The sequence below is a fragment of the Rhinopithecus roxellana genome, chromosome 4, assembly GCF_007565055.1.
Source record: "Rhinopithecus roxellana isolate Shanxi Qingling chromosome 4, ASM756505v1, whole genome shotgun sequence".
In the NCBI taxonomy this organism is placed as follows: Eukaryota; Metazoa; Chordata; class Mammalia; order Primates; family Cercopithecidae; genus Rhinopithecus; species Rhinopithecus roxellana.
The window spans coordinates 158991832-159005847 of NC_044552.1; the positions used below are offsets into that span (position 1 = coordinate 158991832).

General features: G+C 44.5%; 1 protein-coding gene across 6 annotated transcripts in view; it reads right to left on the reverse strand.

Annotated features, from left to right (window-relative positions):
* FYN (FYN proto-oncogene, Src family tyrosine kinase) overlaps window positions 1-14016 on the reverse strand; it is a 209809-nt gene that overhangs the window by 21325 nt on the left and 174468 nt on the right. For all 6 annotated transcript variants that reach the window (XM_030928132.1, XM_030928135.1, XM_030928134.1 and 3 more), the window contains 3 exons: window positions 13672-13851; window positions 12049-12125; window positions 11798-11951 (listed from right to left, as the gene is read on the reverse strand). In XM_030928132.1, coding sequence (XP_030783992.1) covers window positions 11798-11951; window positions 12049-12125; window positions 13672-13851 — 411 coding nt within the window. The remainder of the gene's footprint in view (window positions 1-11797; window positions 11952-12048; window positions 12126-13671; window positions 13852-14016) is intronic.

The following is a 14016-nucleotide window of genomic DNA, read 5'->3' on the forward strand; positions in this document are numbered from 1 at the left end:
TGCAAAGCAGTCCAACGGTGGGCTGAGCTGGGATTGAGCAGTCACTTGTGGAAGGACCAGTATGATCACTTAGGAAAGGAGCTTCCGAGTCAGGCATCCCTGTGCTTGCACACTGGATTTGCTGGTTGATCACTTAAAATGTCCCTAAGTCTCAGTTTCCTTGTCTGTAAACTGGGGATGATAACCTCCTAAGGTTGTGGTGAGAACAGTTGATGTAAAAGGCTCAGCACAGCATCTGGCACCTGGTAATAGCTAAATAAATGCCAGCTGTTATTTTATTCAGATAGTAAAGGCCTAAAGTCACTGAGTTGCACTTGGCAAATGCCATCAGCAATGCCAAAGCTCTCCAAACATCAGAAGAGGAAAAGAAGATAAAAAACCCCTCATCAAAACACTCATCAACCAATCCATGAGAATCTTCTGAGGGTCCACGATGTCCCCAGCACCCTGTGAGGCGCTCCTGGGAAAACCAAGCACAGGTTGCCTCCACCCTTGGGGTTTCTAGGCAGCCAGGGAGACAGAGCTCACAGGCAAATCCAACAGATAACTAAATGGTGGCACTGCCTTTAGGAAGAAGAGGGCTCAGCAGAGAGAGGAAAAGAGAACATGAGCAGGAGATGAGGGCTTCAGGGAGAGGTAGCTGCACTGAAATGGTGCATGACCCATGGCTCTCCCTGCGGCGGGGAGGGTCAGGGCAGGGGCCAGGGCAGACCTGGGTGGGCCCAGCTCACATCACCGGAGAGCTGAACTGCCAAGTCTCTCTCTCTTTTATTTTTCCTGGTGACCAGGCCAATTCCATAGTCTCAGAGAATATCCCCTCTGGCTAAAAAACTAGGCCAAGGTGGAGAAGGTGAAGTCAGTATTGAATAAAAGAAGCCAAATCCTTCCTACAGAGAATCTGAGCTGTGCCCTAACAGCATTTTCAAGGAGGAAACCCATTAATTTCAACAATAGACACTGCTTTTCTGAACCAAAGAGCCACCCAGAGCCCTTTTTAATTATAAAGCCACTAACTCTGAAAATTATTATATCCAATATTTAATAGTATGCAATACTTCAACTTGAAAGTTACTCCGGGTAATACAAGAAAAGAAATCACAAACAATGCCAATAACAGAAATTTGGTTTACAGGAGGGAGAGGTGACGAGGCAGTACCAGGACAGGATATCCTGTGAAAGAAGCAATATCGAAGCTGACCTGACCTGGAACTTTGTGGTTACTTAAACAAAACAATGATTTCAAACCCAGCGAAACTTGGCAAAGCAAAACTCAGAATTTTCACACTAGGCCAAAGGAATGACTTTCAGATTTCCCAAATGCTTCTGAAGTAATACAACTGGGTGTTTTCCAGTTATCTCTAGTGACGCATTCTGTTGAAACTTCTACTTCAAGTTCATAAAGGTTTTAGCATCATGCTTCAAAAAAAAAAAAAGAAAAGTAAATGTTACAATGGGTTAAGGTTATAGCCCATCCGAAATTTCAAAATGTTGAGCAAGGAGTTTGAGAAGGAGGGAGGTTGGGAGGAAGGAGGAATTCTGTCCCACCGGGGTTGTGAGTGGAGAAGGGGCAAGTTAGGCCAAGGAGGACAAGAACCAAGGAGTGGAAGATGGGCCTGAACATATCGCAAAGATAAGGCTGATTAACTAGGCATAGATCCAAAGTCTAATTGAGTGGAATCCATGGAAGGAATATTCAGGCTGAGGCGGGTGAGCAAAGTTCCAAGAGAGCCCAGAGTTCAAGACTGGACAGAGAAGAGATAGAAGGTCTATCAGTGGGTAATAAAAATCGAACCCAGGACAACGAGAGGACAGAGGGGAGTAGACTCATCTCCCAGGGAGAATGCAGGGGCTAGGCTGGACTCTAGGTTTTAATCCTGGGGTTTTGCAGTTGGGGAAGGATAGGCAGGATAAATTGTGGAAGGGCATTTGATCCAGACATGCAGGCTACCAGCAGGTAAACTGTGACAGTCCTTCCACATATCCCTAGAGGCGCCAGGAAGTGAAGGGAGGAAGTTCTGGGCTGCTTGTCATTCTCCATCACCTCCCTTGCAACGGTAACCAATAACAAACCCACTCTAACTCATGGGGGCAACGCAAAAGTAGAGAATAAAATTAATGGGCATCTCCTGAAATCACGGGTATTTGGTCCTTTTAAGAAGGAAATCTGAGAACCATCAAAGGGACTTTCCCTGGAGTACAGACTGTGTTATGGAGGCTTATTTAAGTGGTTATCTTAAGTGGGACTGAAGAAAAAAGGAGCCCTGCTTGCTGTTCTAGAATACTGAGGCTCTAAATAATTCCAATTATCCTTCCAGTTTTCCAAGAGCCAGAAAGGAAGCAGTATCAGAATAAAAATTCTGTAACTTGATTACCTCTGCAAAGAGAAAACAAAACAAAACAAACAGAATAAAAATTCTGATTCACAGCTTCAACAGGATAAACACTATGTTTGTGGACTTTCAATCCAGAGCAAAAGAGGGCTTTGTAACCATGTGCACACTGCTGCCCAGGGTGGTGAGAGGAACTCACCTGAGTGATCAATGGATGTGTGGGATGTAGCTCAATGCAGAAATGATGCCAAGAATCCAGCCACCCCTAGAAGGGGCAGAGGGCCCGTGTGAGTCTGACTTCATGCCACATGGCAAGCTAGGCTGCACGGGCAGCACTGGGTTTGGGGATACTGTGTGGGAACAGGTGGAGGTCATGGGGTTTGAATGGGAGCTCAGAAGGTATCAAACGATAAGAGGATACACAGAAGACAAGTACCACTTTGGGGTGGCTTTTTCAAACCGTTCCCCCTTTCAATCTGGCACAGTATCTGTGCCAATGGGGGAGCCACCCTGCGGATGGCAGAGCAATGCCACTGAGCCCCCTCCTTTGGCTGGAAGAAATGATGCTTCAGAACCTGGGGCAGTTTTCAAACGTACTGCGTGTCCGTGATTACCCAGATGATGCAAATGCGGGAGTTCCTTTTGCCAGCAAGGCAAGACAAGGAAGCCAAATGACACTTCTGATGTTTGATGGCAATCTGCAGTTCCTATTTACACACTTTAAAATCACAGAGGGTGACCATCTGCTTCCTTCTTGATGATTACTAAGAAACGTGGGCTGCACAGACTGAGGACTTGCTCTTGACCATTCATAAACAACCACCAAAAGGCTCTGCCCAAAACAGCACAAAGGAGAAAGAGATGCTCACACGGAATATACAATGGGACTGGCCAGCACAGATAAAGGGAAAGGTATGCAAAGAAGCTGGGCTTGAGGTGACCACTGCTTACCTCCAGTCCATCTGCATCCTCTGGGCAGAGTCAGAGCTGCCCGAGGGTGGCAATGAAAGAAATTGGTCCCATCTCCGACCTGAAACAGTTCTAATCTTTAAAGAGAGACTGTAGTAGGAAAGGGTGATTTAGAGTCCCTTTTCTTTTAATTTTAATCTTTGGCTTTCAACACACCCTTTCCTGGAGGAAAATGGATGCGCTCTACAATTCATCTCCATTTCCCTGCCAATTTGACCTGCTCCCCCTAACTATTAATCTGGGCCCCGAAGCTCCACGGTGGCTCAGCAGATAAACAAAGCAGTCCCTCCCAGAAACGAGGTGGAAGCTCAGAGCTTGAAGCGACAGAATACAAATGAAGGAGCTTTTCTGCTTAGTGACTGAAGTGTACCAAACTCGGATCCGGGAAGCTTGATTACAAGCAGCATGGTTCAGGCATGCGACTCAGCTCAGCGGGAAAGCCGTGTCTGACCTCGTAGGGCAGGGCATTCTGTCGGGCAAGTCCCCTGGGGTCTCTCCCGAGACAGCCCTCAGGATGACAGACTCTCAGTGTGGGCTGGGGAGTCGGGGGTTGGCGTGGTCATTTGATGGCGGCACCACTGAGTTGGGAACACACTAGCCGGTGCTTAAGACAATGGCTTGCATTTTAAAGGGTTTGCTTTTCATCAAAGGATGGTTTGCTTCTCTAGCATGGGAAGAATTAGATTAAATTCAATAATTAAAAAGGTTTTTTTTTTTTCCTTCCCTCTCCTGATATTTGCTGTTCAGGTCACAGCACACTGTGCGGGAATGGCAATGCTGTTGTTGACAGAGAACAAGAAATTCATGTGTTGACGGGGGCAGAGGGAGGGCATCTCATGGCGAGATCAGCCTTGATCTGCCACCGGATTACAGGGACCTCAGAAGCGGCTGATTAATAATTCTGCAGGAGCCCTTGAGCTGGAAAGCTGGAGCTCTGAGTCTAATAATCCCCAGTCATTGTAATACAAAGGAAGGACAGGAATTGAATTCACAGTTCTGGATGGTGAAATTCGAAATTCGAAAGAAACAGGGATCCACTTCTTCCTGAGTGTGTTTTTCAACCTAGCTGCCTGCTTGTTTGTGTTAAATGGTTACTGTGCTTTTTGAATCTAAAATCTGATTATATTTAATTAGTATAGGCATCTGGGATTTCTAATACACAAAGAGTTATTAAAGTAACAAATCTTTCTAAAATATGTTTTCTATGAAAGAATGTGTTAATTTATGCAGTAACAATTTTTTAACATGAAATAATTAACATGAAAACTGCAACAATTAGTAATTCTTCGTAGTCTAATTTATACTTGAATTTTCCTCCAGACAATAATCTATTCAATTTAAACCCCCAATACTGGAAGCATTTGAACAGACACATTTTTCTTCTTCTATTTAATACATAAGCCTAAACTTACAGCAGTCTTATACAAAGACCCGTATGTTCCTATTTTTATATATATTCCAAAGATCTAAAGATTATGTTTCCTTGACATTTGTTTCATTAATTTTGAACTTAAAAACAAACCAACCAAAACCATACAGCAACCCCAGTTCCTGTCCTTCGTGAGGATTCAAATCAGGAGAAAGGGCGATAGAGGCAGAGCCTCCATGTGGAAGCAGCCCCGATGGGAGGGATCAGGAAAACCCAAAGTGGGGTGTGTGTGTGTGTGTGTGTGTGTGTGTGTGTGTGTGTGTGTGTGTGACAGAGAGAAACACAGCTATTAGCATCCATTGGACCAATAATATAATAATATTACTATTACTACTATTGCCAGCTACCACGATCAGCTCAGTGTTGGCTTTGTGCCGACTGCTTTATGCTTTATGGTTATTCGCAGGGAAGCCATACAACAATTCTATGATATAGAAACTATTATTATCCCTGTTTTAAGAGGAGGAAATAAAGCTCAGAGAGGTTATGCAACTTGTTCAAGGTCTCATAGTGAACTGGCAGCAATGCTAGGTTTTATACCAAGACACTTTGATTTCATGGGTCATGCTCTTAACCAATCCAGGCCCTGCCATCTTTGGGAGGAGACTGAGGTGTATATGGGAAGAAGAAAAGAGGTCAAGCTATTAAAAAAAGAAGAAGAAGAAGAAGAAAAAACCCAAAATAGAACAAAACAAAAAAACACCAAAGTGTTGTGGGGAGGAGTTGGAAGAAGTGAAGAATACCAGCAACTTCTACTAATTATCTTCTTGAATTCTTACAACCACCTTAAAGGTAACCAACACCAATGTTATTTTATGATGAGAAAGGTGAGGCTCAGAGAGGCCAGAGCTTATGCTCTAGGAATACGGCATCAGGATCTGAACACAGGCTTATCTAGCTGCAAAGCTCCTGTGCTTCCCATCACTCCAAAAACAGTCTTGGAGTGTGCAAGGAATATTAATGCAATAAACAACCCTTTCTGGAGGTTCCTGCAGCCACAACAGCATTTGATTCCCAGAGAGAGCCATGTACATTGCTGAGAGACAACAGGAGAGCATGTCTCAGAAGAGTGTGGAGGGGTTGGTGAACCTTGGTTATTTCCATGGCTGTAAACAAATATTTATTAAATACTACTATGTGCTCTGTGTCTACAAGGGCCCGCTGCTAGTCTTTAAATTAAATCATTTCTATAGAGAAGCAGTAAGAGCAGCTCCACAGATACTCGGGAGAACTGCTCCAGCCGTGCTCAGGCAGCGTGTGTGTGCTCATGCAGTATGTGTGCTCATGTGTGTTTGGGTTGATGTGTGTATGCACATCATCGGTGAAAATGCTGAGAAGGGCCATCTGATATTCAGACTTCACAAGATTAAAAACAAGAGAGGCAGCGCAGAGGCAGGGATAGTTCCCAACAGAGAATGCAAATACGAGAAAACAGGCAAGCTGGCCAGAGACAAGGACAGCGAATGTGTGACTCCCAGCTGTGTCTGGGGTGGAGGGGCCCCTGGAGCATGCAGGTATATCAAAGTGGTGACTGCCCAGATCCATTGACTGGCCCAGGCTATAAAATAGGGAGATAGTATTTTTTTTCTGGAAAGACTGTTTTTTTTCTCTATTGATTACTAATAGTGATTCTCTTTAAAAACTTTTTAGATTGTTTTCAAGGAAAATGTGTGTCAAATACAAAAAGTTGAGGTTTTAAGGATGATTTTTAAATTTCACAACTCTTAAAGAACTTTTATAGATAGCCCATGTAAGTTTCACACTGATGTGAGGTGATCATTTTTATTATCACCATTTTACAGATGATAAAAATGAGGCTCAAAGAGCTTAAATAACTGGCCTGCGGACACCAAGCTTGTAAGTGACAGAGCTGATTCAAAGCCAGGGACCCTAACGTCCAACCTCTGGTTCCGCAGTCTCAACAGGCTGCCTCACTAGCAGCTTAGAGGGAAGAACAATACTGGCAAATGACACACTGAGTGTGTATTCTCCTTTTTAAAAATACGTCCACAAAATCTGTTAGGGAGTAACTGCAATAGCTAACCTAGGTTTGCCCTGTGACTAGCAATTCCACTGGAGAGCACAGCCCAGAGAGACGAGGACATGTATGTACCACCACAGCACCTTTATTGATAATAGTTCCAGTTTGGAAATGACCCCACATGTTCAGTAACAGTAGAATGGAGGCTCTGTGATGTATTTGTACAGCGGAATACTACCCAGCCATGAAGAGAACTACTGTTCCATGCAGCAATATGGAAGAATCTCACAGACATAAGAATGGGAAAGAAACCAGACACAAGAGTAATACTATAGGATTCATGTCTGTGATGTTCATTTACAGGCAAAACTTACCAATCTATGGTGAAAAGAGTGGAAAAAAGGCTATTTGTGGGGGTGGTTACTGACTGGGAGTGGGAATAAGAGGTCTTCTGGGGTGCTGGAAGTATTCTGTCTCTTTATCTTCAGGGTGGATTCAGGGGCATACGTGTATGTAAAAATTCATCGGGCTGCACACTTCAGATTTGTTCATTTTACTGTATGTGTGTTATAGCTCAATAAAGAATAAAAAGGTATCCACAAAAGGAAGTTATGCTTACACACAGCCACGTCTGTCTGAACTTGTTAGGTTTAAATCAACATTAGTTGGCACTGAAAGCTCATGAAGAAAAAACTAGAGTCTGCAGAGAATTTTCCCACTGCTTCTCATCTGCTTGTGCAATCTCTGAAGGAAGTGATGGCCGGAGGGGCTGTGAACTTCCGGAAGCAAGGCTTGTGACATCCGCCTATGTCGGGGGTCACAGGAGACAGGTGTGGTATGGAAGTGCACAGACAAGAAGAGGGACCGTAGATCCTTGTGGTGCCTGTGGTGAGCTCTGGAACGATTCTGGGAGGAAGGTGCAGTGCTAGGGTAGGGAGGCAGCCGTGACCAGACCTTAGGGGAGGGCTGGAAAGCTGAGGGCCCAGCTGTGGCAGTGAGACCCAGTGAGGGTACCCCAACTCATCTCTCTGGGCTTGGAGGACCACCACAGCCATCTCAAGCTTAACAGATAAAAACCCAAATGCATCCTCTTTCTTGAAGGTAAGATCTTCCCAAGTCATTCATTTCTGTTATTGGTAATGCCATTCTCATGATCACTTGCATTTGACTACTTGGGAATTATCTTTGATTTTTCTCTCCCTTTCCTGAATAGTGTTTCAGACTTTCCATTGCATCTACAATCCATTCACTCATTTGTTTATTCCCCAAGAACTTAGTGTTGTACCAGATATACCAATAGTAACAAACAACATTTATCACTATGTGCTGGGTACCCTGTTAAGCACTTTACATGCATTGTTTCACTTAATCTTTGCAAAAATGCACACAGCAGACAAAATGTCTTTCCATTTTACAGATGAGTAAACTGAGGTATGCAAAAGTTAAGTAACTTGCCTAAGGCCCCAGATCGTCAGGTGGTACAGCTGGATTTCAACAATGCCCCACGTGTTCCTCCTCATGCTTGCTGACTGTCCTGTGCAGTCTTAGGCTTCTTGATATTGGTAGCTCCTAATAAAGTCCCTTTCATTGACAAGGCACTCAAATAACTGATGTTGGCATTATTTAGAGACTCTGACTGGGCAGAATTTAGCAAAGTGTTTATATCTACAGAAAAACTCTCTGCTGTAATTGAGATGTCCAGGTAATAGAGAATAAGCAATCCCTCCAAATTTCTAATTGCTTCTAGAGTGCTGTCAGTGGAAGGCCATCCTCACAGGCTCAGGGCCTGGCCTTGACCTCCTCCCTGACATGGGCTGCTGCTTAGTCCTGGGTATGGGGTGGTGGGAAGCAAGGAGCACAGGAAGGACTGTGGAACCCGGCTCCACACTCCAATTCTGCTTGTGCCCTCTGCAATGCCACCTCATCTGCCCAAGAGGGGACAGATATTTCAGTGCACCCTGAGATGGGAAACTCACAACTGTTTTGAAAACTACTGTCATTCATGGTCCTAAAATATCTGTGTTTGGCGCATGTTTCCGAATGCCGCCTGCATTCTCATAATCAAGATGCAGCATGGCTGTGGCCTGTGGGTAACATAAAACCCGACTTGCAAATATTATTAGGCACGCGGACCAGCTGTCTGGAGGAGCTGATTAATCCCCCGCAGAAACTTCAGCACGCAGCACACATGCCATCTGCAGAGTACACCAGCAGACACACACCAGGCCCTTTCTGCCTCGTAAAGCGGCCGGGGCAGGGTGGGCCCTCGGGAGGAATTTGATAAACAGCTGGGTTGTCCCGGTGCTGGAAAAGGAAGGTCTCTCCAACTCCCTCACACAGGCACACTAGAAGGTGCTCCTGAAAAACAGCCCCATAAAATACAGGGGAAAAGGGATGCATGGCTAATCCTCTCCAGCTTGATTTTCGGTTCTTTTTATCACTGACTTGATGAGCAGCAGTCAGCATAACTTAGGATGGTAGGCACGCAGGCCAGCCATATCTGGATTCAAATCCTGGCTCTGCTCTTTTACTAGCTGTGTGACTTTGTAGAAATGATTTAACCCCTCTGAGTCTATTCCTATTGTTCCCTGCCTGGTCCTCACGTTTCCCCTCCGGCCTGGTACCTGGAAGGTATTTGATAAATGGCTCTGCCACTTCCTACCCCTCTGCTGCAGGACAGCATTTCTTTTATTCTCCTTGGACATCCTGGGACCCCCCGCAAGCTTCGCTTTCCACCCCCTAATTCAGTTCTCCAGTTCACTTACTTCTTCTTTCTCTCTTTCCAGTGTTTGGCATGGATTTGAAGGTGTTTGGAAAAGGGAGGAAAGAAGAAAAATGTTTGAAGCAGGAAGGATGGGACCCTAGATTTGGAAATTGAGTAAGGAAATGCAGTACAAAGGCTACAAGGTTAGCCTTTTGAAAGGGGCTCTGATGGCACCTGGGGACATGATGGTGGAGCTGGGCAGCTGGCAGAAGGGCAATCAGGACAGCTAATGTAGAGGAACAGTTCGGGGCCAGGCTGAGGGCAGCAGCCTGGGACCCACTCAGGGCAGCAGCCTGATGGGAGGGGAACCAGCGAGGGTGCCAATCACCCAGGGCCACAGCCTGAGGAGCCTCACTCCAGTGAGTAAGGTGTGGACTAAACCCCCAGGCCCTGTTAACACTATTAACAGCACCCCTGCCAGTGTCCTCTGGCTCCTGGCCTGGCAACCTTCTCATTTACCCATGGTTCATGAGCATTAACCACAAACCCCATAAAGTCCAAAGTCCAGGAAAAGGGGAAAAACTCAACTCACACACAGAAGGGTGAGCACACGGCTCTATTCTAGCCCTTTCATTAATCAAATATTCATGTCTCACAACCTTCGCCCACTCTCCTTCCAAGTCTAAGGAGCTGGATCTGACAGACTTGCCTCAGGATAAAGTCCCTCATTCAGGGCAAGTCTCAGATCCACTGGCACTCAGTTCCTCTTGGCTCACTCGCCTCAAAATCACATGCACATTCCTCTCTGGACGGCCAGTGCCAATCAAAGCTGCAGCGCGCCTTTGATTAGAGATACAGCACGCCATCTGGCCAAGCACCGGGGGTGTATGTGTGTGTATAACACACGGGCATGCTTGCTGTGTGGGCATTTGGCTCTAGGACAAGAACTGCCACGTGTTGGGGAAATTCAAATAGCTGAGCTGTCTGACCGACATGTAATTCAGCATTTGGACAGTATCGGTAGCAGCCAGGGTCTTAGTTTAACATTTTTCCTCTTCACTTGAGACTGCTAAGAATGCTTCCATTCTTAGAGTCAAATGAAGGGAGAGGATAATTGGCATGAAATGAAAGAATCAAGAGGAGGAGGAACGGGGCAAGAGAAGGAGGAGAAAGAGAAAGAGAAAGAAAAGGACTCCAGAGGTGGCCATTATGAAATGCAGTAGAAAGCACCACCCTGTAATACATTCCAGTCACTGCTCGGCTTTGCTTGGGATGACTAGGCTTTGGTTAAAAATACCAACAATGAAAGTTCCCCCTTGCTCTAGTTGTAAACATTATATTCTACACGAGGAGCCTATATGCGATTGCAAACTGCATACTTAGTCTCACACTTTTACCTGGTGACCACTTTGTAAGTATCCAGAAAGAAAGAAAATATTCCTAAAAACTCCTTTCTAGTATCTGGTGTTCTAATAGCACCCGAAAAGCTGCCTCACTGGAATGGCTGCTGAGTTGATATATTTCACTTAAAGGCTAATTGATAGAAATTTTTGCAGAGGGTGGGGTGAAGGGGATGATGAAAGGAGGTGGAGATTTTCGAGTAACTATGCTGTTACCATCTATAGTCTTTCTAACTCCTCTCTCCAGTCTCCCGCTCTCTGCTCTGGACCCATAAGGATTCATCCCTGAGTTCCTGTGACCTCTACTTCTGGTTGGGTCTGGCAGAAGACCTGGAAGCGGGCTAAAGAGTGGGGTTGGTTATGAGTCCCCAGATCCATTCCTGCCATCTCTCTCTACTGAGGAGGCCCTCTCTGTGCAGTGGCCTATTCTGACTTCTCGTGCCCACTTCTCTGCCCCCTTGCCTTTGAGGCTTTGGTTCTGTTGCTGTTACAGGCTCCGAGATACTGCACCATGCTCTGCTGGCTTTCTGAAACCCTGCCTGTACCTTTGTAAAAAACTCATTTCTTAACTTCTCTAATTTGAACGTGCCTTCTGCTTTCTGCTGGAACACAGACTGATTGAACGATGACCTAAAACTTGACGATCTCTTGGCTTTCCCCAGCCTTCTTTCTCCAAAAGCAGAGTACCCTAGGCCTGGATGCTGTGAGGAGATCAGCACGAGCCAAGAGGACCACAGCAGCAAATACCAATACCCACCCACCCATCCACCAAAAACCAGTATCTCATTCCTCCACTCGTCCCACAACAGTCTCCCACCTGCAGAGCTGTCAAATTCCTGCCAGATCAAGGAGTCCAAACCCAGCTGAAGAATGACATTTCAGGTATTTTCTGAAGGAAGGGAAGGTAAGGAGGAAGGAAGGGCCGTGCGGTAAGTGACTGTTCTCACGGCTGTGATCACGAGCCACTGTCATTCAAGTGCCCACCTTGTCTTGCTGTGTACTCATTGTCTTCGATCAATCGGGCCAATCCGAAATCAGCAATCTTGCATATGAGTCCATTCCCCACTAGAATGTTTGCTGATCGCAGATCTCTATGGATATAATTCATGCGCTCGATGTAAGCCATTCCTGCAGCCACCTGTGGAAATCCAGGGAACAGGACATGTTACACCATGACCCAATGTACTTACATGTCATTAAACCTATGGCACATCAAGTTACCCTGCAGGGCTTACCTGTGCTGCCATGTCCACAAGATTTGGTAATTTCAGAGCTCTTCCTTCTCCATCTTTTAAGAAATCCAGTAAACTTCCTATGAACAAAACATAAAATCATTTCAATTTACTTTGAAAGATAATTCCCAATGGAGAGCTGTATTTGGTTTTCTTATTAAAAGTAATAAGGTAGTCAAATGGAATAATGCCATTCATGGGGGGGAAAAAGGTTTATATAATAAAGCAGGGTAGAAAAAAGTATATGCATGGAGAAGCAACAGTTTTACCTTTTAAAAACAAACAGCATTAATTCCATTTCTAGGAATAACAATATATATTTGATAAAACAAGAAGAAATGGGACTCAATCTCCCTTTATGTCATAAAGAGGAACCTATGAAGAACCGCACCTCTTCAATCCCATTCCCCAATCACCCCTGCACAAAGAATGGATGTGGGGAAAATACAGCCCAGCTGAGTGGTCCAAAGCTGTGGTCTTGGGACCAGCAGCTACAACAACACAAGGGAACTTGTTAGATATGCAAATTCTCAGGTCCCATCCATCCCAGATCGAAGAAACCAGAAACTTTGAAGGTTGGGTCCAGAAACTTCGGTTTTAAGAAGCCCTACAGGTGATTCTAATAATATAAGGTAAAGTCTGAGACTCAGTAGCTTAGCTTATTTACAGATTTTGAATCAAGAAAAGACAATCTGAAGAATATGGGTGGGGCAGATGGTTCCCCTTAATTAGATCATAGCCAGCCAAGCCTTAAATCAGACGTCTGAAACAAAACATTGGAAGCTTCAGAGCCACTATTATAACACACCAAGGCAGGGATAATCATTTGCAGAAGGTGGAGGCTTATGATGGTAATCAATGATATTTTATGCTTTAATCACAAAGTTATTTACAAAATAACCCTGGATACAAAGGACAAAAAACAGTTTGCCAGAAAAAAATTTCCATTATATTTTAAAAGAAAGTACAGGGAAAAGAAAAATTACACTGCTATCCTCTGATGTACAATGTATTGCCTTTCAAGACTGTTTCTTGTTTGGTTCATCTATTTTTCCAAAACAAAATGATCTCTAGTCTCATCCCCAACAATGCTGGTTTGATTAGAAAGACAGAGGGGTTGTGGGGGAGAGAATGTGAGAATAAATGTGGTCTCTGAAAGCATGTAATTTCATCATCTGACTAAGAAGAGAGCTGGAAAAAAATAAGATGTTCAAATGATGGAGACTAAACTTAGCGTAGAGAGCAGTGTCTGATATTAATTGTTTAGCCCTGCAAAAAGGAAATGCAACAAAAACTACTACATTCAAAATAACAGCAAACCATCATAACCCTCTGTACCACCCTGATATTAAAAATGAATGTTTTAATTATGGAAAGGAGCTTGAATTTGACACACATAACATGTAAAAGGTATTTGGCATTTCACAAGGATTTGGGGTGGGGCAAACTCAAGGTTAGTCTGTTTTAAAAATGTTTTCATTAATGAGTGCATAACTGGTGGTTCCTAATGGGAATACTTGACCCAGGCAGAAACTAGAAAAGAAGCAAGTAGGAAGCCTCCATTTCTCTCCCCCAAACAACCCCTTCAGGCACTGTATGCTGGAGACAGAAGAGGCTTTGCCCGACCTTTATTCATATACTCGGTGACGATGTAGATGGGCTCCTCAGACACCACTGCGTACAGCTGGACCAGCTTGTCGTGCTTCAGCTTCTTCATGATCTGCGCTTCCTCGAGGAATGACTCGGGGGACATTGTGCCTGGTTTAAGAGTCTTTATGGCTACTTTCGTGTTTCCATTCCAGGTACCTACAAACATCCCGGAACATGAAGTCAAACCAAAGATCTTCTTTTGATGGAAAAAGAGGGTTTTGACCACCAGCTATTTGCATAAAATTAGATTTTAAATTTAAAACACTTCATACAGTTTTTGTTGAACAAAGACATTCAATTGCAAGGACTCTGTCAAGTATT